The 20,456-nt window shown below is 40.2% G+C and overlaps 1 protein-coding gene across 2 annotated transcripts in view; it reads left to right on the top strand.

Moving 5' to 3' along the window:
• Positions 1-20,456, top strand: part of EPHA4 (EPH receptor A4) — a 142,440-nt gene that overhangs the window by 107,715 nt on the left and 14,269 nt on the right. For both annotated transcript variants that reach the window (XM_067026977.1, XM_067026978.1), the window contains exons 7-13: positions 354-513; positions 1,694-1,805; positions 11,276-11,334; positions 13,873-13,986; positions 14,245-14,430; positions 18,263-18,324; positions 18,778-18,987. In XM_067026977.1, coding sequence (XP_066883078.1) covers positions 354-513; positions 1,694-1,805; positions 11,276-11,334; positions 13,873-13,986; positions 14,245-14,430; positions 18,263-18,324; positions 18,778-18,987 — 903 coding nt within the window. The remainder of the gene's footprint in view (positions 1-353; positions 514-1,693; positions 1,806-11,275; positions 11,335-13,872; positions 13,987-14,244; positions 14,431-18,262; positions 18,325-18,777; positions 18,988-20,456) is intronic.

Genomic DNA, 20,456 nt, shown 5'->3' with positions numbered 1-20,456 from the left:
AAAATAGAAAAAGAAAAGGGACCTTCTTGAAGTAGTTATTTCTGTGAAATTGCTGGGTGTGGAGTGAGAAAAGCCATCAACCATCATCTAATGTTCTTTTCCAAAAAAAGATGATGGGTAAAGATCTGGATATGGTCAGTGTCAATAGCGATCATACCTGAACTCCACATTTCTTTCAAGATCTAAGTAACAATAGTACTTCTAACATTGACCTGAATATAGTGTTTAGAGGTTATCAATCTCCATTTACTTTCAACCTCTGAGTGGACTGGCTTGGCTGCTTTAATACTGTATCGGAGTAAGTGGGGGATTTATTTCGCCACCTTCCTTAATTTTATCCTCTCGTAATGTAGGATCAGAATGAGCGAAGCTATCGGATTGTTAGGACGGCTGCCAGGAACACGGATATCAAAGGCCTGAACCCTCTGACTTCCTATGTTTTCCATGTCCGAGCCAGGACAGCAGCTGGCTATGGAGATTTCAGCGAGCCCCTGGAGGTCACAACCAACACAGGTAATGAGTTCTGAGATTCTTTGTACAATCCAGGGCAAATCCCATTATGGTGAACCAAGAAGCTATACAAATTTTTGGTTAGGCAAACATTTTGTTGCAAAGGCTATTGCTTGAAACTAGATAGCCAGTGTCTGTAACTTAGCACACCTCTTGCTATTTAGAGAAGAACATTTTTCATAATGGTATCAGATCTGTTTTTTCATATGATTGAAAAATGTCTGTCTTTCTCCTGTGTTGAGCCTTCCATAAACCATGAAAACTGGAATTGCCAAACTGACTAATGGACAGTTGCATAACTATCTTACATTAAGCTAAGGAGTTTTCTCCCTGGGAAGATTAGAGAAGGTACCAATTTTTTTTTTCTCTCCTATTTATTTCTAGGAATCTGTTCAAATCAAGTCAGATCAGTTTTTTTTAAAAGCTGATTGATGTAGACAACTACATCAATCTTTCAACATTGTGAGTTGGACCAACTGGATGATTGAATCAAAATGTTAATAGAGGGCATACCTATGAATAAGCAATTTACATAAGACATCTCCCCTCCATAATTAACAAACCCAAATTGAGCCTACTAGATAAGGAGCTGGTGGGGCAGAATCTTCTACGTTAGTTCTAGAAAGTAATTTTATTCACAAATTATTAAATAGAATATGAATGAAAAAGGAAAGAAAGTACCCTAGAATAAAATCTGAAGGGGTTTGACATCCTTTGTGATTATCCTGGAAGGCTTCAAGGAGGAAGTGGCTTTTGAGCTGGGCAATAATAGACAGGTTTTTTTATAGATGGGGTGTGAGGATGCAGTGGAGGGGTCTTTCGAAACTGCTTGTCCTTTTGGAAATTTCCAGGTGTCTTTCTCACTAAGGAATTCATCAGATCCTTCAGGAAGAGTTTGGGCTGAGACAAGAAAGGAAAAGAAGAAAAAGCAATGAGTGGAAATGTTTAGCATAGGATTTAATAAGAGTCTTCTGGTTGGAGTTCTTCATACAATTCCAAAAAAGAATGTCTTTGTCTCATTAAGGCTGTCTTAGAAGATGCTGTTGTGTGAATACTTAACATTAGAGCAAAATAGGCTGTGAGCATTTCAAATTGGCGTCAGAGGGTTGAAACTTGTGACAGTCAGAAGTCGTAGCTCTTAGGACCTTGCTCAAGGTGACCCTTGTGTAACTGTCTTTGCCAGTGCCTTCCCGGATCGTTGGAGATGGAGCCAACCCCACCGTCCTGCTGGTCTCCGTCTCCGGCAGCGTGGTGCTAGTGGTTATTCTCATCGCCGCTTTTGTCATCAGCAGGAGGTAAGCGCTTAAGCCACTCGCTGCCCCTGACCCCCTTCCCAGTTTTTATGAGGGAGCTTTTTGTCTCCTCCACACAAAGCTGAGGCTTTTGATTAGCATCATAAACATGGCATTTGCAGCACAAGCTCCCTCCTCTTTGCTTTGATCTCCCCACCCCGCTGCTAGAGCTGCGGGCTGGACCCTGGTGGCAGCTCTCACCGCTGAGAGTCCTGGAAAGACCCAGCTGATTCCAGGAAACTAAGCTGAAAAGCAGGCCATTGGGAACTTCCTAGATATTCTAGGCTGTAAGGTGTTACGTTTATACCTCTCTTAAGCCTGAACTGACTGCCAAAGGCAAAAAAAAAAAGGCGTATAAAACTTAGACCTCCAATTTGAGCTCTGCTATTTGCCAACTGTGTAACTTCACCTCTTTGAGTCATTGTTTCCTTTTTGTAAAATAGGGATAATAAAATATCTGCCTCTAAGAGTTATTGACAGGAGAGTTTTGATAGGCAAAGTAGATAATCTGTCACACAGAGAGTACTTCAACATATTGGTTCATAATAACAGTAACCAAAGCAAGGAAGTGGGCATTCCATCTTCCCTTAGGAAAAGCCATGGACATTTCCAGCGAATATCCTTTGAGCACTTCGTGGGCATGGCATTGTTCTTGGAAATGGAAATGGATCTAAAACAGCAATTACTTATTCTATGAGAGTTTACATTCTAACTTGATACTTGAAAAACAGTCTAGAAAAGAGAGACATAGAAAGAGCTTGACAGCATATTCTTTTATATGTGTGTGTATGTGTGTGTGTGTGTTTCAATAAAACTTTATTTACAAAAACAGGTGGTGAGCTGGATTTGGCTGAGGGCCATACTTTGCCAACCCCTGAGCTTGATAGCATATTCTTTTGTTCCAGTTTTTCTTATTATCATTGCCTCCATCAATTATTAACACTGCCTGGAGCTTCCAGAAGAATGGGGGGGAGGGGGTTTGAGGGGACAGCTGCTCATCTTCAATGTGTGTCCACATCTAGGTCCTCTTTGTCTCATGTGTGAGAATCTTTCCCTTCTCCAACCTTTACCCCCACCCCACCCCCCATGCCATCAACTGTTTCACAAGGTGGGGCTTTTAAGAAAAAAACAGAACCTGGGTTTGTCAAAATGATCCTCTTAAGTATAACTCTTTTCATGTCATAGAAGAGGAAACTGATACTCAGAAAGGTATAGTCCTTGTCTGGAGTCACTATATTGCTTTAGTGGTAGATCTGTTATTGGACCCCCAGTAGCGGTGCTTGGATCTCAGGCCACTGTCTGTTGCACTGTCTTTTCCTGGCTCATCCGTTGGTGAGCTCACTGATGTCACAGCATAGCCTCTGGCTATTTCCACTGACCTGGGCAAGCCACCATGATTTTCTCTCACTTTGTGGTACATTATAATTAAGGTGATGATCATATATTGTAGTTTGCCTGGAGGGTTTCAGTTGTCACCCGTATTTATTACTATCATGTCTCTACTCTCACTGTCCAGAATGTCCTGGTATATAGAGATCAATGATGATCCTTCTTGCACAGTACAGCACAACTCCTTATTGTGTGTGGGCAACTACATTTGTCATCATGTTTGTTCTTTTTGGTGCAAAGTCTGTTTGATTAGAGCAGTGAATTTCGTCTTGAAGGAGTTAAACCCACCACGAACACTCATCCCTGTTGCTGTAATACACACACACACACAAACATACATCTAGACATGCCCACTGTACCCTATATAATAGTACAGCTCAGGCTTTGGAAACTTCAATTTGTCCTGAACAGAATCTGAATTCCCAGAGTTCTTTCCTTTCCTGGCTTTTGATTTTGGAAGTCAATCAAGATGGACCTCTTTCTTATTCATTGCCATTTGACTTTGTGCATGTACACATGCCAGGCTCATTAAACACATGGGAACTATAGGCATTAATCTATATCCATCTGATAGCTAGGAGGAAGGAGTGGGGTGAGGAGTGTATAGAAATTACATGGGCTTTTGCTTTCGTTATTACGTATTTCTGCATTTGAAATTTTTACAGTGTGTATAAACAACTTGTGTCATCAGAAAATAAAGTTGTTTAAAAGTCCAAAACTAAGGAACAAATTATTAATAACTGCCACTGCAAAAAATATTTGACTGAAATCCAGCACCTCAGAATGTTCAGAACCATTTGAGAGAACACTTGTTCACAGAAAGTGGGGCTCGTCTCGAATCTCAACCAAGATATTGGTTGGAAGAATTCTCTAGTTGTAGTCTGGCTTTCCTTTAGAGTTACTTTTTTTGTTTTTTGTATTTTAAGTTATCCTAAATACAGCAGTCAGACAGGAGTAATTAGAAATAAGTCACCTGGTTATAAGGGTTTTTTTTGGATGTTCTTCTTTGCCAAAAGAAAAAAAAAAGAAAAGCAGATGAAAATGTAATACAGGAAGACAAGTTTATTAAAAGCTGTAGCTATAGAAAATAGCATCGCAAGCTTGATGACTTAATTTCCTTTCTGCTTTTATTGATCACTTTATTATATAAGGTGAGATTGATCGGATTTCCAATTATGAGTCCCCACCTTAGAGAACTGAGCCTGTCAAGTTACCCAGCCATGATCTTGTTGTCCCTTCTCCCTCATTAAAAAAAAAAAAAAAAAAAATGTTACTTCCCAAGGCTGATAAACACTGCTTGGTGATTGGTCCTCAATGGATCCCTTCTTAGAAAATGAAATGTCAACCCCTTGGCCTCCTATTGATTCTTCTTTAGTGTCGGACATAAAGCTATTACGGAAAGGCTGCTTGGAGCCAGGTAGCTGACAGGCTTTGCAGCAGCCCATGCACACTCAGCTGATTCTTCTCCGCAAGCAGGCTGTGTGCTCTGTCATAACGGACTGCAGATGTTTAAATGGGACAAGAACAGGTGAGAAGAGAAGAGACAGGTAGTGTAGACAAAAGTCTGGTCCATGCTTTTACTGAGAGTGCAAATGAAAGATGGTAAATGGTACCCCTAAAATCATCTCACCACCCTGCAGCCAGCTATCTGGGAAAGCAACAGATGAAACATCCTAGCTTGGAAAACGATGGGGCTGCTTCTTGCCTCTTAGAACCATGGATAGTTGATGGCAGAGTGGATGCGAGGGACGGACCCCTTATATCCCCCACACTGCTGATGACATGGCAGATTGTTTTAAGAGGTAGATGGGCAGAGATCCACATAGTGAGAAGAGTTTCAGTCCTTCCGATTACGTCAAAGGAAAATCTGTTTGCTAATTTGTCATTTAAGAAAGAGGAAATGGCCTCAGGCTCACAGCTAGTATTACTCTTACTGGATTTTTTTTCTTTACAGCAATTGTTTATTTTATTATATTTACTTTATATAGAGAAGTATGAGCTTTAGTCAAGTCAGAGTAATCTTTAATTTTTCCAATGAGAAGATCCACTTTTTTCTTTTGACCAACTTGGAAGTGTAAACATTTGGAGATCTCAGTGAAAGAATGAAATTCCTAAATTTATCTATTTAAAATAATACATAGAATACATTGACTTAGATTTATTGTATGTTTTTACCATGCACATTATGTTGAGGAAATTAACTTACATTTTTGGTAGGCATCTTTGATCAGTGTCTTCCTGTGTCACTTATCACATGCGTTATAATTTAAGGATTCTGTCAGCTTTTCAGAGAATGTAATTGTACCTGCCATCTGGGTGGTTTAAGGTGCAGCATTTCTTGTATTTGTGTAATGCTGTCTCTAGAAGTCTTCCTAAACTGCATATGCACATTCTGTTGGCAACATGGCACCATTTCCTTATACTCCTGAAGGTACACATTTTTTATCTCCACGGTATAACTGCTTTATTGCTTTTAAAAGTGATTTTTGACTGTTAACAATGACATCATGAAATGCAGTGATAAGGTCATAACCTCAGGACTAATGATCTTAGTGATCAACTGTGTTAAATTCCTCTGACAACTACCTCCCCCTTTCATATTAATGATTTTATCCATTTACCTCCAAAAATCCTAAATAGTATTAATTCAGGTTGCTTTAAGCCAGTGTGTCTTCCCCAAATAGTATTTTATTGTTCAGTATGTGTGAGAAACACTTTTAAGAAAGAACTAGAATGCAAGATGAGGTCCTCTTTTCTAAAGGACAGTTTGGTGACCAGAGACAAGTACTGCCTGATAACCAGCCATAGGTGGCGTTTCTACTGACCTTCAGATGATCTCTGGTGCCGCTGGGTTTCCATTTATGTTAAGGCTATAAAGTACCCCTTTTACCTGAATTAAAGAAGTGAATTAATTGATTTTTAGAAAAAAATGAAATGGCTATGGCAAAATTCGTGAAGGAGGTACACATATGGCTCAAGGTAGGAAACTACTGGCATCTTGTATATTAGGAACTTGAGGCCTGGAGAGGAGGTTAAACAGTTAACTGCACCAGGGTCACACAGCTAGTTAGCTGCCTGATCAGGACAGGAGGCCATCTCTCCTGACTCCCAGTCCTGGCCTAGATAGATTATTTTTGTTGTTGTTGTTGTTTTTTTGTTGTTTTTTTTTTTTTGCGGTACGCGGGCCTCTCACTGCTGTGGCCTCTCCCGTTGCGGAGCACAGGCTCCGGACGCACAGGCTCAGCGGCCATGGCTCACGGGCCCAGCCGCTCCGCGGCACGTGGGATCCTCCCGAACCGGGGCACGAACCCGCGTCCCCTGCATCGGCAGGCGGACTCTCAACCACTGCGCCACCAGGGAAGCCCTAGATAGATTATTTTAATGTCTTCTGGACTGAAAACATTGACCTACATCAAAAGTTGACAGTGACAATTGTAGCAAACCAGAGCTTCAGGAGTCTCCTTCATGATGTTGGTACCATTTGTGATGTGTGATTTGATGTGCGGTCTAACACATGCTATAAAGTCAGACCTTGCAAGTTACTTTTATCTTCTTTGGAAGGTTACGATTTTCCACTTTGGAGCTGAAACTGTTCCCATAATGCTGAAACAGTCACCATTCAGACTCCATCTTCCCTGGTGTCCTAATTGTACTATTATGGTCACATAAGAATGAAGACACTTACATGTTAGCCTAAATTGCCTCTGATGAAGTCCTGTAAATTCCTACAATTAGTTGGCAGATGGTACTGCGGGAACATTTCTAAACAACCTGTGTGCACTCGTGTGGTTCAGTTCCACCCACGTCAAAACGTTGCTCGTGAAGAACATTTAGCCACCATTTGGTGCAAGAACAATGACAGCTTAAGGAAGGGTAAAAAGGAGAATCGTTTCCATGAATCTTCATAGGTGATGCCATTAAACGCTGGAAAGTGTCCTTCTGGACCTATGCTAGTTATTACATTGCTTTGTCTTCTTTAATCTGCACTTTGGCTGAATAAATTACTTACCTTTTGCTAATTAGTTTTGGAACAGTGAGAGCCCCACCAAACAAATCCATCGACTTGATCAGGGAAGTCAGTATTTTAATAAAAGTGGGGTGCGCGCTGGGCCCTGTCACGCTCCGCTCCACTATTTTGTTGGTTTTACTGGGTAGTCAGGGTGCCAGGAACAACACATTGGTTGGGAGGGCAGGGCAGGGGTCTCATGCTGTCCCTGGACAATGTCTGTTAATACCCTGATTCCGCCTCCCTTTGACAGAGGCGAGCTTAGTCCCAGGCTTTCAAAGTTTCACCTGCAGAGGAGTCTCTTTACCTCCTGCAGTTAAAAGGTTCCATGTTTCCTTCTGGAGCATTCACTCACAAACCACTCCTCTCCTTCCCCCCTTTTCTTAATCAGCTTGCCCACATCTCAGTAATTAGAAAATCTTCCACAAAGGTTTCCTTCTGTCATTCAGGTGCTCTGCCTTGGATGTCAATTTAGCACTCTTTTAGGCGACGTGGTTTCCTCTGGGCTGGCTGACCCAGCGATAAGCTTCCACAGGCTTTCTTTCTTTGAACAATAACGAACACATTGTCCCACCCTGAGCCAAAGGAGAAAGGGTCATCAGGTGACAAAGGTAGAGCAGGACTCAGGCTTTTTAGTTTTAAAGGTATTATTAAGTAGCTAATAGGCTACAATTAGCTTTTGAACAGTAATCCCTGTGTTTCTTTGTCAGCATTCCCTGTACTCTACCGGGGTCTTCTCCTCCAAGTAACACTCCAAGTAAAGTTTCTTTAAAAATACACCTTCTACCAGAAAAGCTGTTCTTCAGAGTTGAAGGAGAGAGAGAGAGAGAGTTTTCCAGACAAGCAAAAGCTAATGGAGTTCATCACCACTAGACTGGCCTTACAAGAAATGTTAAAAGGACTTATTTAAGCTGAAACAAGAGGGTGTTAATTAGTTGCAGGAAAACATATGAAAGTATAAATCTCACTGGTAAAGGTAAATATGCAGTAAAAATCAGAATAATTTAAAGTTGTAAGGTTAATTACTTACAAAGCTTGTATGAAGATTAAAAGACATGAGTAGTAAAAACAGCTATAACTGCAATACTTTGCTAAGAGATACACAAGATAAGAAGATGTAAGTTGTGACATCAAAAACATAAAACATTGGTGGGGAGGGAATAAAAATATAGAGTTTTATTAAAAAAAAAATACACCTTCTCCTCTAATTTACTTCCTCCTTCTGTGTTCAGAAGTCTGAGGCGGGGATGGGCAGGTCAGCCTTATAATGATCCCTGCCATTTTACATTTCCTCTGGCTTTGCACAGATTTCATGAATATGTTGATGGGAAATGACACACCTGGGCTCCTTGAGGCTGCTCCTTTTGGTATCTACAAGGGTTTGTTTGTTTGTTTGTTTTTGTGGTACGCGGGCCTCTCACTGTTGTGGCCTCTCCCGTTGCGGGGCACAGGCTCCAGACGCGCAGGCTCAGCGGCCATGGCTCACGGGCCCAGCCGCTCCGCGGCATGTGGGATCTTCCCGGACCGGGGCACGAACCCGTGTCCCCTGCATCGGCAGGCGGATTCCCAACCACTGCGCCACCAGGGAAGCCCTACAAGGGTTTTTGATGAACTCTCTGACAATTTAAAGTTGGGACAAAAGCTTCCCTGCTCGATGCATTTTTTTCTTCTTTAAAGGAAAGAAATTCAAATCAGTATTCAAAATCTAAAGTGGTTTAAAATATATACTTGTAATTTTAGATAATGCTTTTAGGAGCTCTGATAAGATACTGTCTCCCGGGCTGGCAGGACCCTATCACACCCTTGGGACCTAGGCACGCATTTCCCTGACATAAAATGCTATTTTCATAGTCCCTGACCTAACACTCTTATATTTCCTTTAAAAGGAGAGGGGAGGAGGAGTTTTGGAGGGGACTACATCTTTCATACAGATGTTTGATTTCAGGATGTTTAAACCTGCTTAGCTTCTTTGATGAAGCAATGAAGTTTGAGAGCAAGTGGAATCCAATTTAAGTGGATTTACTGATATAAAATGTGCTATGACTTACAATTAACTCTCACCAGCTATCATCATATAACTTCATCCCCGCTGGGAGAGGCATGTGAGGTAGTGAGCTGGACGGGGCAGACACACTCCTCCTGTATTTGCTAGGAGGGTTGTGGGTAAATGACTTGCCCTCCTGCCTCCATGTTCTCATCTGTACAGTGGGACTGAACATGTGTCTTTCTGCCTGATTGCTTTCATAGGGTTGTTGAGAAGGTGCCATGAAATGTTATACGTGAAGGCTCTTTTAAAAGTTAAATACAAAGTAAAAATGCAAGCTATTATTTGGGACTGAATGACTCGCACTTCCAAGTGAACTCTAGTAACTGAGGTCTCTGTTTACTGAGCTGGTTCCTGCTTTGCAAACAGTTAGGGGAAGAGATAATATATGTGATGAGAGCACTTTGAAAAGTTAAATGCAGTGTGAAAATGCCAAGTATTATTATTTGCAAGGGAATTATACACACGGAGGAACATCTGTAGGCTCTGAGGATCTGATTGCAGAGCTGGTTCCTGCAATGCTGACAATTAGGAGAGGAATATGGGTGAGGAGCTGGGACCCATGACTATGACTGGGCTGCTCTCTGGTGGCACTGGGTGGCCCTCTCTCTTTTCCATGACCATCCTGCCCTTCTTGACTTGTGCAAAGTGCAGGGGTTCAGGTTATCAGATTCAGACAGGACCACACTGCTGAGACCCCCTGTGGCCACCAGGGACTCTTGTCACCACAGAGCCTGTTTCCTCATATATAAGAGTCTTGACTGACCTCATCTTTAAAGCTCTAAGAAAATTACAAGATGATTATACACCGCAATATAAACTTGACATTTTTGAGAGAAACATACATGTACATATTTTATTCACTAATATGCTCTCATCTTCCAACTTTACAGAGTTCTAATATGGACTGAGTTGATTTTCCAATTTAACATACATACACATAGACACATATATATGCGTCTATGTATAATGTATAAAGATTCAAGAATTATATATATTCAAGATTTCTTTTTCCCAAGACTTTTTATAACCAAGGCTAGTCTCACTCCTGTGGGACACTGAGAGCAGAAAGCCAGCTGTAGGACCATACACTGGTTTTTGGAGAGAAGAATTAGGCGACAAATGGAAACTTATTTTTTGTTTTGTTTGTTTTGTTTTGTTTTGTTTTGATCTGGCTGCATGGGGTCTTAATTGCGGGATCTTCGTTGTGGCACGTGGGATCTTCTGTTGCTGTGCGCGGGCCTCTCTCTAGTTATGGCACATGGGCTCCTGAGCGCACGGGGTCAGTAGTTGTGGCACGTGGGCTCTAGAGCGCACAGGCTTAGTTGCCCCACGGCATGTGGGATCTTAGTTCCCTGACCAGGGATCGAACCCAAGTTCCCTGCGTTGGAAGGCGGATTCTTAACCACTGGGCCGCCAGGGAAGTCCCGGATCCTTATTTTTACTGCTGCAAGTTTTCTACAAACTCTTAAGGCATGTAATCCTGTACGAGCAAATGTTTACCTTTTAAATTGTCGTTAATCATTTAGAAATTTGTATGCAGCAGCTGAAGCCAATAAACACAAAACTATTGTTTTAAGAATATCATATAATAGGATAATGAGTTTTTTTGTGGTAGTAGTTATTGTGGTGAAAGCAACAGGGCTTACTATTACTTACCACATACTGACTATGATTGCCTTCGATGTATGCAGAATTCACGTAGGGAAACTTATTTTAATTCAGAATATGTATGTGGGGAAATTAGCCAGTAAACTTCTAATCTATTTTCAATACAATAAATTTCTCCTGGGGATTTAAAATTATAATTGTATTATAAAATATTTGCTGTATCACCTCAGTTTAATACTGTGGTTACATGCAGAGACTCTGGACTCTGCGATGACAAGTTACTTACCCTGTTATTTCACCTCCCATAAACCTCAGTTTTCTCAACTGTGAAATGTGCATTGCATATCTGCCTGACTTATATTATGGTAGTAAAGAACTTGTGGTTTACAGCTTTTGAAAATATTGTTTTTTATCTTTTAATAGACGGAGTAAATACAGTAAAGCAAAACAAGAAGCAGATGAAGAGAAGCATTTGAACCAAGGTACAGAAAACTGGTTTAAAAATAATTTTATTTTTAGAGCATGTCTCGTGTTTTCAGTTTAGAAATGTCTAAATAATATTCACATGGCTATTAATATTATATTCCTTTCATGAAATTATCCAAATAATTTACTTCAGGGTTTCAAACCGAAATAGGTGATTGGTATATTTTTAAGTGAAATTAAAGATGGAGGTTGGGTAATTTCCTTAGATGCTTCTTATTCCGTATTTTATCCTCCAACCTGAAAAAGTATTGGTCTAGCTGGCTCATTTTTGTAGCTGGGTGGCAAGATTTAGAAGGTAACAATTTTTCTCTTATTATAAGGTAAACATTTTGGAGACAATAGAATAAGAAATTGAACATACCACAGAATATGTGCTGTGGAATTCAGGACTATCAATATTTCTTTAGTGGATTTTAGTTATTTTGATATTCCAAGTGGAGTCAAAGACTAAATTCAAAGAATGGGCTCTGAATGACTTGAGCAAGATAGAAGACTCTGGAATGGACAGTGGTTGGTGTCTCTCCAGGAGTACGATCCACGAGAACTTTCTGAGGTGATGGCAGTGGTCTTTATCTGCACCATCCACTACATTAGCCAAGAGGACACAAGCACCACTGAATACTTCAAAAGTAGTTAGTGTGAATGAGGAAGTGAATTTTAAATTTTATTTAATTTTAACTGATTTATATCTAAATAACACTGAGTGGTTAATAGCTACCTTATTAGCACAGGGAGGTAGAAGGGCTGAAAGAATAATCCTGAGAAAGGTTTTCTTGGCTAGAGCATGTGAAGTGATGAATGAAGGGTCATGGAGTGTCTGATAATTTTCCATTTGTTCATCTTGTTTCCTTTCTAAAACCACACTTTCTCATTTGCATGTCGTATATATTTTTTAAAACAAAAATGATGCCTTTTTTTGAGATGAGGACAAAACTGACAGTCTTGGAAAATCAAAGGGTTTGGGCCAACCAGTATCCTACACCTCTCAGCGCACCAAAGTCCCTACACCTCTCAGCGCACCAAAGTCCCAGGAGCTCGAGCAGGGAGAGGCGGGATGGGAATGCCAGTGGAAAGTTCCCAGTAATCTCGAATGCATCTTGTCCCGGACATCTCTGGCTGCCCCAGAGCTCACATTCCGAATTCAGTTTACCAGTGACTATGGGGTGTGGCCTAATTAACCCTTCCTAGTATTTAAACCATTGATTCCGCTGAAGCTTCCAGGTGAAATTCAATGTCTTTTCTTACAGCACTTTCTTTCCAAAACAGAATAAAAGTGGAACTCCAATACAGAGTTTGTATTTTCAAATCAAATAGCAGATACTATCCCTCTCATCCACTTAACCTAGGTTTAATCTTATTTTGTTAATTGTTGTCAATTGTTGGTCCAGATATGAGGCAAAAGATGATAGCTTATAACACAGGTCATTTGAGAAAGTTTCTATCATCTTCCCTAAGGGAAGAAAGCTGGAGATGGTGGGTAGGATGTGAGCAACTGATTGGGACAACAATATTTATTTATTTTTTTAAAAAATTGTGTTTAGCCTTTTTTTTGAATTTTATTTTATTTATTTTTTTATACAGCAAGTTCTTATTAGTTATCCATTTTATACATATTAGTGCATACATGTCAATCCCAATCTCCCAATTCATCCCACCACCACCACCACCTCCCACCACTTTCCCTGCTTGGTGTCCATACATTTGTTCTCTACATCTGTGTCTCAATTTCTGCCCTGCAAACCAGTTCATCTGTACCATTTTTCTAGGTTCCACATATATGCGTTAATATACAGTATTTGTTTTTCTCTTTTTGACTTACTTCACTCTGTATGACAGTCTCTAGATTCATCCACGTCTCTACAAATGACCCAATTTCATTCCCTTTTATGGCTGAGTAATATTCCATTGTATATACGTACCACATCTTCTTTATCCATTCGTCTGTCGATGGACATTTAGGTTGCTTCCATGACCTGGCTATTGTAAATAGAGCTTCAATGAACATTGTGATACATGACTCTTTTTGAATAACTGTTTTCCCAGGGTATATGCCCAGTAGTGGGATTGCTGGGTCGTATGGTAGTTCTATTTTTAGTTTTTTAAGGAACCTCCATACTGTTCTCCTTAGTGGCTGTGTCAATTTACATTCCCACCAACAGTGCAAGAGGGTTCCCTTTTCTCCACACCCTCTCCAGCATTTGGGACAGCAATATTTAGATAACACATTCCAAATTTCCTTATAGAGACTCTCTTTTCTTCCACGGGATAGGTTGTTTTTAAAATTTCGTCCCTGAAGTGTGAAGACATTCCAGGAATTCAGTAGAGCTACAGCCTCTTAAGTAGCAAACAATTCTTGTTTACCCACTAACGAAACCTAGAGCAAGAATTTAAACATTTTCCTATGTTTACGCTAAGTATTTTTCTCATGCTAAGAAAATTTTTTCTGTGCTGAATACTTTTAGACCCAGAGAACTTCAGTTTATTAGTGGTTCCTGAGAAGTGTTCCGCCAACATTTTGCATGTTTATTACTCAGGTGTTAGAACTTATGTGGATCCCTTTACGTATGAAGATCCCAACCAAGCAGTTCGAGAATTTGCCAAAGAAATCGACGCATCCTGCATTAAGATTGAAAAAGTCATAGGAGTTGGTAAGTGTCTGTGTCTATAAGCCTATTTTCTTTGTGGATATTAAATATATGTATGTGGATTATATAAATGCATTAGAATGTATTGTATGTGCCTGTATATGTAAATATCTGTGTACCTGAAATTTCCTTGATCTACATAAAACACCAGCACAGTGCCTAGTGTATAAATAAGCACTCAACAAATGTTAGCTATTGGCTGTTATTCCTTCTCCTTGAACGTGTTTCTGGTTCAGAGTCAATTCTTTTTCTCTTCCAAAGGTGAGTTTGGTGAAGTATGCAGTGGGCGTCTCAAAGTGCCTGGCAAAAGAGAAATCTACGTGGCTATCAAGACATTGAAAGCTGGTTATACAGACAAACAGAGGAGGGACTTCCTGAGTGAGGCCAGCATCATGGGACAGTTTGACCACCCAAATATCATTCACTTGGAAGGCGTTGTCACCAAATGTATGTGCGTCGCTCCCTTTACAAAGCCAAGTTAGAAGTTACTGGCAAATTAAACACACATTTTCTTTCCAGGGAAATGACAGATGGAGCAGACCCACTGATTGCTAATAGGAGGAAATCAGTGCAGGACAAGTCATTAATCTTGTAGTGATTTCTAAATGGATGTATGGTGTAGGCTGATACCCTATTTCCAAGGCAGCTTGTGTGAGATTTTAGCAAAATTAATATTGCAGATTTTTGGTATGCCTTGCCATCTTTCGAATCTTTGCTAGACCAAACTGATAGTCACAGGATAGGCGCAAGCAGATGGTAAGCAAAATAAATTTTAAGTACTTTTCATATAAAACACAACAAAACCTCACCACACCTTATGTTCGAAGCTTCAGTTCCAGATGCAGGGAGTGCATCTTGGTAATCTATTATATTGGGGGATTTGCTTGTCTGCTCTGCCTGATTTATGGCAGCTGCAGTTGCAGTTCAGCACCTATTTCCAGTAACACCTGGTTGAACCTTCCTGAATATTCGCTCAGCCCTTGAACCATGCTTCAGTTAAAATACGACACAGCTCAACAGATGCATTTTGCGAAGCAGACCCTGAATACATCTGTAAGACTGGCTAAGACCAACTTATAAAGCACCACATGGACAGGGCAGCTGAAATGGTTACTATTGAAGGTAGCTCTGTTCCAGAAGCCTTAGTACCTATTACAGTTACTACAAGTCAAGGATCTTGTAAGCCTGGGGCTATGTCTCCAGGACGGCCAAAGTGCCATTTAATTTAATTCCAGGTGCCTGGGAAAAGCGTCCTCCATCAACCAGTGCAGAGTGGCTGCCTCAGTGGGTGAAGTGGAGGTGTAAATGTTGGATGTTAGGTCTGGGGCCAAGGGGGCAGTAAGACACAAGGGTACACAATCTTTAGGCAGGGAAAATTTGGAAATTACTAAAAAGTGAGAGCAGATATACACTAATTTAGAGGTCCTCAAACTTAAACATACATCAGAATTCTGGAAAACTCATTAAAACACTTTCCTGGACCTCATCTTCAGAGGTTTGATTTAATGAATGGGAGCCCATGAGTTCACATTTCTGAAGAGCTCAAGGTCAATCAAACTATAGTCCCTGGAACCACGCTTTGAGCGCCTGTGGCCTAGTTGCCAAAGATTGACACATCATCTACTGCTAGTAAATTATGAGGCCTTGACTAGTTGCTCAAGTTCTCAGTTTTCTCATCTGTAAAATAGAGATAAAAATGGAATGGAATATTTAGCATGTTTGGCATAATGCTTATTTAGCAAATTAAAAAAAAACAACTAATTGTTAACTGGCATTATTATGTCTTAAAAAGTATGTCTTTCCCCATCTTTGGAATCCTTCAAAAAAGGAACCTTGGTGCTAAGGGTATATAATTTTTCACCTAAGGTGAAGGCTATAATTAGCATAGAATAGCTCTATTTGCTTTTTAAGATGAGTTTTACAGACAGGATATTTTTTCTGTGGCCTGTGGCCCGTGGAGCTGCCCAGAGCACTTCACTACTTTAATTAAAAGATAACATTCCCTTTAAATACTTCTGCAGGTCCATTTTCTCAAAAGGAGGCTCTGTTCAGCTTGGGGTGTTTTTCCTGGGGCAGACAGTGATTTTTGTAGCACCTCTGCAGAAGAGCGAAGAAACGGGATCTTTGTGTTAAAGTCTCCACTGCACCTCTAAAACCCTTGGCTATTACAGCTGTAACTGTTATAAACTACTGGATGCATTTGCATAATGCACTTGTCACTGAATTAAAATGGTTTAAAAGTTCCACCAGAGGAGCCATCCCCTTCCCCCCGCCTTTCCCCTCCCCATTGCCTCCCTGCCTGTTCCGGGAAAGGGTCTATCTCTACCCTGGAGCCCAACCTGGACCCATTTCATAAGCCCCTCTGTGCTTATGGAGACATTCATCTTTATTTCTCTTGTAGAGCTCATAAAGAGTCTGACAAATGGATTCTTTTCATAAACAAAAAAATGGAGAATAATTGTGAAGATAGTGCAGACGGTCAGACTAGGGAGGTGTGAGGGTTAAAGAGGGGGAGAGTGTGAATTCATGACTGGACTTCCTTGAGTAACTTTGTAAATGGACAGGGAGACTATAAATTCTCGCCACTACCCTGCGGATCTTCTCCTTGCTTCCCCACATTTCCAGAGGGATCTGGGGAAATGGAAGTAGGTGTTAATGCACCATCAGGGGAGTCACCCCTTCTCATGAGTTGACAAAGTATCATTTGATTGAGGCAGGTTAATTAAAACTCATTTAGATGCATTTGTTCTATGTGGTCACAGATGCAGAGGGTAAATGAGTCTGAGGGCTAAAGGCTTCCTAATAATATTGATGGAGGATGGAAAGGTGTATGGGGACCACTCCCTCCAGCCAAGGGGAAAGAGATTAGAAGTGGTTTTGACTCATCCTTTGGTCTACACTGAGATTCCTGCTTTTTCTGCTTGCTTTCATTCATCACTTGAAAATTAAATGTTCGTGGTGGTGTTTTCTAATCCAACACTTTTGCCTCAGAAAGATTTCTTAGGCATGGTACCAAATGTTCAATTGAAGAACAAATTGATAAATGGGACTTCACTGAAATTAAAAACATCTGCTCTTCTAAAATTTTGCCTCTGAAATGAAGACATTTCCCCTTTCCCCACACCAATACAGAGTCTCATCTGATAGGGGCTCTGGGTGGGAAATGTACTCGTTTAAAATAATTCTGGGGGCTTTCCCGCAGTGGCACAGCCCAGCCCATTTTCCCTGACTGGATGTCTACATGCAAACAGTCCACAAGGACAGCAATAAATATTTTTGATTTTTCAAACTAACATTTTATTTTCCTCACAGGAACTCTTCTGTTCTCTTGGCTTTACCCCTTGCCTTAGTAAAATATCGAAGATTTACACCCCACTGTCACAAATACCCGTTAGAAGGAAGGAATTTCAGACCTTGAGTCCATTGCCAGGGATTAAGAAACTAAAGAATGATCCTTATTTCCTAAGGTCCTCAGAAAGAAAACCAAAGTGAAATGAAAGTGTTTCCCACTTCTCTCAAACCTTAGAATCATTCTGATTTCTTTGCTTAGAAAAGGGAGAAGGGCACACAAAAAGTTCTAGTCCTGAATTAAAATTGCTGCCTAGGATGAAATCACTTATTGACCCTTTTCTGTGATTTTGTTGTTGCTGCTGCTGCTGAGGTTGACAGCTTAAGGAAGCAAATAGGCTGAGTTTATTTATAGATAGGAAAAGGGAAAAGAAAGGATATAGCCCCTGACCTGACTGAGGCAGGGGGAAAAGCTAAGATGGTACATGCTTGAGCTTTAAGATGAGTCTGGGTAATGAAGTATCCAACATAGCTCCCAGAAGCTTGGGTTCCTCTAAATAGGTAACAAAAAAAAGTTTCTCTGTTCATTGATTCCTTTAGCATTGCACAAGTGGCTCTTCTGGGGACAGAATTAATTAATTATCTTAAAGATTTTTTTTCTCCTTTCAACGGGCCATTTATCTTCTTCTCCATTTGCTTGAGACAGCAAATACCCATCTGCATGCTCCCTGGATACCAGAGGCCACTTTATTAAAGACCTCGTCAACAAGCCGCCCAAAGGGTTAACCTTCCAGATGGAATTTAAACCTACTCGTCCTTTTAATATTTCATTCCTAGCTCCCCACAGCTGAGGCATAAGCTTGGCTTGTTTTAATTAAATTAGATCGCACAAGACAGGTGTCCTGGCAGGAAAATTGCGCACAGCCCATTTTTATCTCATTAACTGCAGTGCTCATCAAGGGTTTTGTGTTTTTCTTTCTGGAAACTCTAGGTAAACCAGTAATGATCATAACAGAGTACATGGAGAATGGCTCCTTGGATGCATTCCTCAGGGTATGTGACTACTTTATATTAAACCCAAGAATGTTGGTATTCAGAAAACTCTAACAGACTTCGAGTATTTGTTCTGTTTGGTTGTATTCATGGACTTTTTTTAATGAGGCAAAGGAAGAAGAGGAGAAATAGAGAATGATGTGATTTTTAAAGGCTCTTCAATAATCCACATACAAGGAGGGTAGTATTTGATTTATTCTTGTATGGTGGGGCTGTTTGAGCCATAGATTCATTACAGTTGGATAATTTCCATCTATTACAGGAAGCAAACCCAGCTCCTAGAATATACTCTACTCATGAATTAGTGACTTTGGTCAAAAAAGCCCGGAAATCATATTGAGTTTCACTGCACACCGGATACAGATATCAAAAAAGATCCAAGTAATAAATGCTTGGTGAAAATTAATTTGGCCTAATGCTAATGAGATTGTACCTTATTTCTTTCCTCTGCAGAAGAATGATGGCAGATTTACGGTCATTCAGCTGGTGGGCATGCTTCGTGGCATTGGGTCTGGGATGAAGTATTTATCTGATATGAGCTACGTGCATCGAGATCTGGCTGCACGGAACATTCTGGTCAATAGCAACTTAGTCTGCAAAGTGTCTGATTTTGGCATGTCCCGAGTGCTAGAGGATGATCCAGAAGCAGCTTATACCACCAGGGTAAGAAAGATTTGTGACCTCTGGGCTTTGACTCTGATGAAACTGTTCCTCTCACTTTGACGTGTAAACCCTTTGTGATTTTTACAAGTTTCCTCATCCTTCAGAGCCTCTTCATAGCCATGCATCCATTTTTAAGCCATGTTTCCAAGAGGGATTTTGAAACAGCCTCTAGATGTGTGACCACTTTACGAAGCCACAAGTTAGAGCGTCACTTATTATTGTATTTTTTCACACTTAATCTACCTTCCTTCCTTCCTTTCTTGTATGTTTTAGATTTTCTACTTGGTTCCTTTTTATTATTTAAAAACAAATCTTATTTTAAACAGGACAGAACAATGTTTCTAGTCGGCTGCTTACCGAATCTGAGAATGTATATACAGAATTTATAAAACATTTACACTACGCAAGGTTTCCCAGTATCTAATGGCCTGCGTTTTACTACTGGTAGATAAGCCAGGATTAAGGCACAGTTAAGAGTTATCAGTATACAGTTAATGGCTATTCTATCTTAGCCGGACAATCTGAATATAAGATACTAATGGAATAAACAGAGAATCATAAAAGTTATTGGCCATTAGGGCTGACACTGTTAAAATCAACATGAAGCAGACCAGCCATTTTCTTCTTTTAATGCTCACCATTTTGCATCTGCAATGATAAGCATTGGGGTTTTTTGGTATAGTTTGTTGGGGTGTGTGTGTGTGTGTGTGTGTGTGTGTGTGTGTGTGTGTGTGTTTTCTGGTAGTGTTCAGTTTCTTTGGCTGTAGTTTTGATTCTTACACATACCCTCTTCTGAATTCAAAGTCCATTCATTCAGGAAAGAATACATCCTTGTCCATGCTAAAGACTTTCTATTTTTCCCCAGTAATTGGAGAAAGGAAAGTAAAAGGAAGCTTCTAGAATGATACATTTATATAGCCAAAATATTTAAGGAAAGCAGAAGGCAGCACAAGTGTCTTGCTGTATGGAACAAGCATAAATGTAATACAGTGTATTTTCAGAGTAAACTGCAGTGAATCAATGCAATTTGCAGTACAATTTACTGCCCTGTTTAGTAGCTCTAATAAAGCAAACTTTTAAATGATGTCCTCTTGAACAGCTTAAGGGTCTGAATTGAAGTTGAATTAATTTCCCCAGATGGAACCCTAAGAAATTTGAAACTCCATTAAAAATACCTTGCACATAAGCATAATCAAACAAGAGACATTTGAGACCTTTAAACTTTTCTTGGGTAATATTCAATTGCTTTACCATTTTTGCAGGGGTTTTTTAGAAAAGTAAATAATAATCAAAATCTGGCCCTCCTGCCATTAAAATTACTAATGGCTCTAGCATCTGGTATTATTTGACTTCCCCTAAGAGCCTGTTTAGCGTATTATCTTCTAGCTACGTTGGTCATGTTTCTCGGGCTCTATAGGAGTTGGATGACAGTGGGATGGATAGAAATGTTCAAATTTAACTTTTTTAGG

This window comes from Kogia breviceps, chromosome 2, assembly GCF_026419965.1.
Source record: "Kogia breviceps isolate mKogBre1 chromosome 2, mKogBre1 haplotype 1, whole genome shotgun sequence".
In the NCBI taxonomy this organism is placed as follows: domain Eukaryota; kingdom Metazoa; phylum Chordata; class Mammalia; order Artiodactyla; family Physeteridae; genus Kogia; species Kogia breviceps.
Note: the sequence above shows the minus strand (reverse complement) of the source record. Positions and strands in the feature narration are given on the sequence as shown.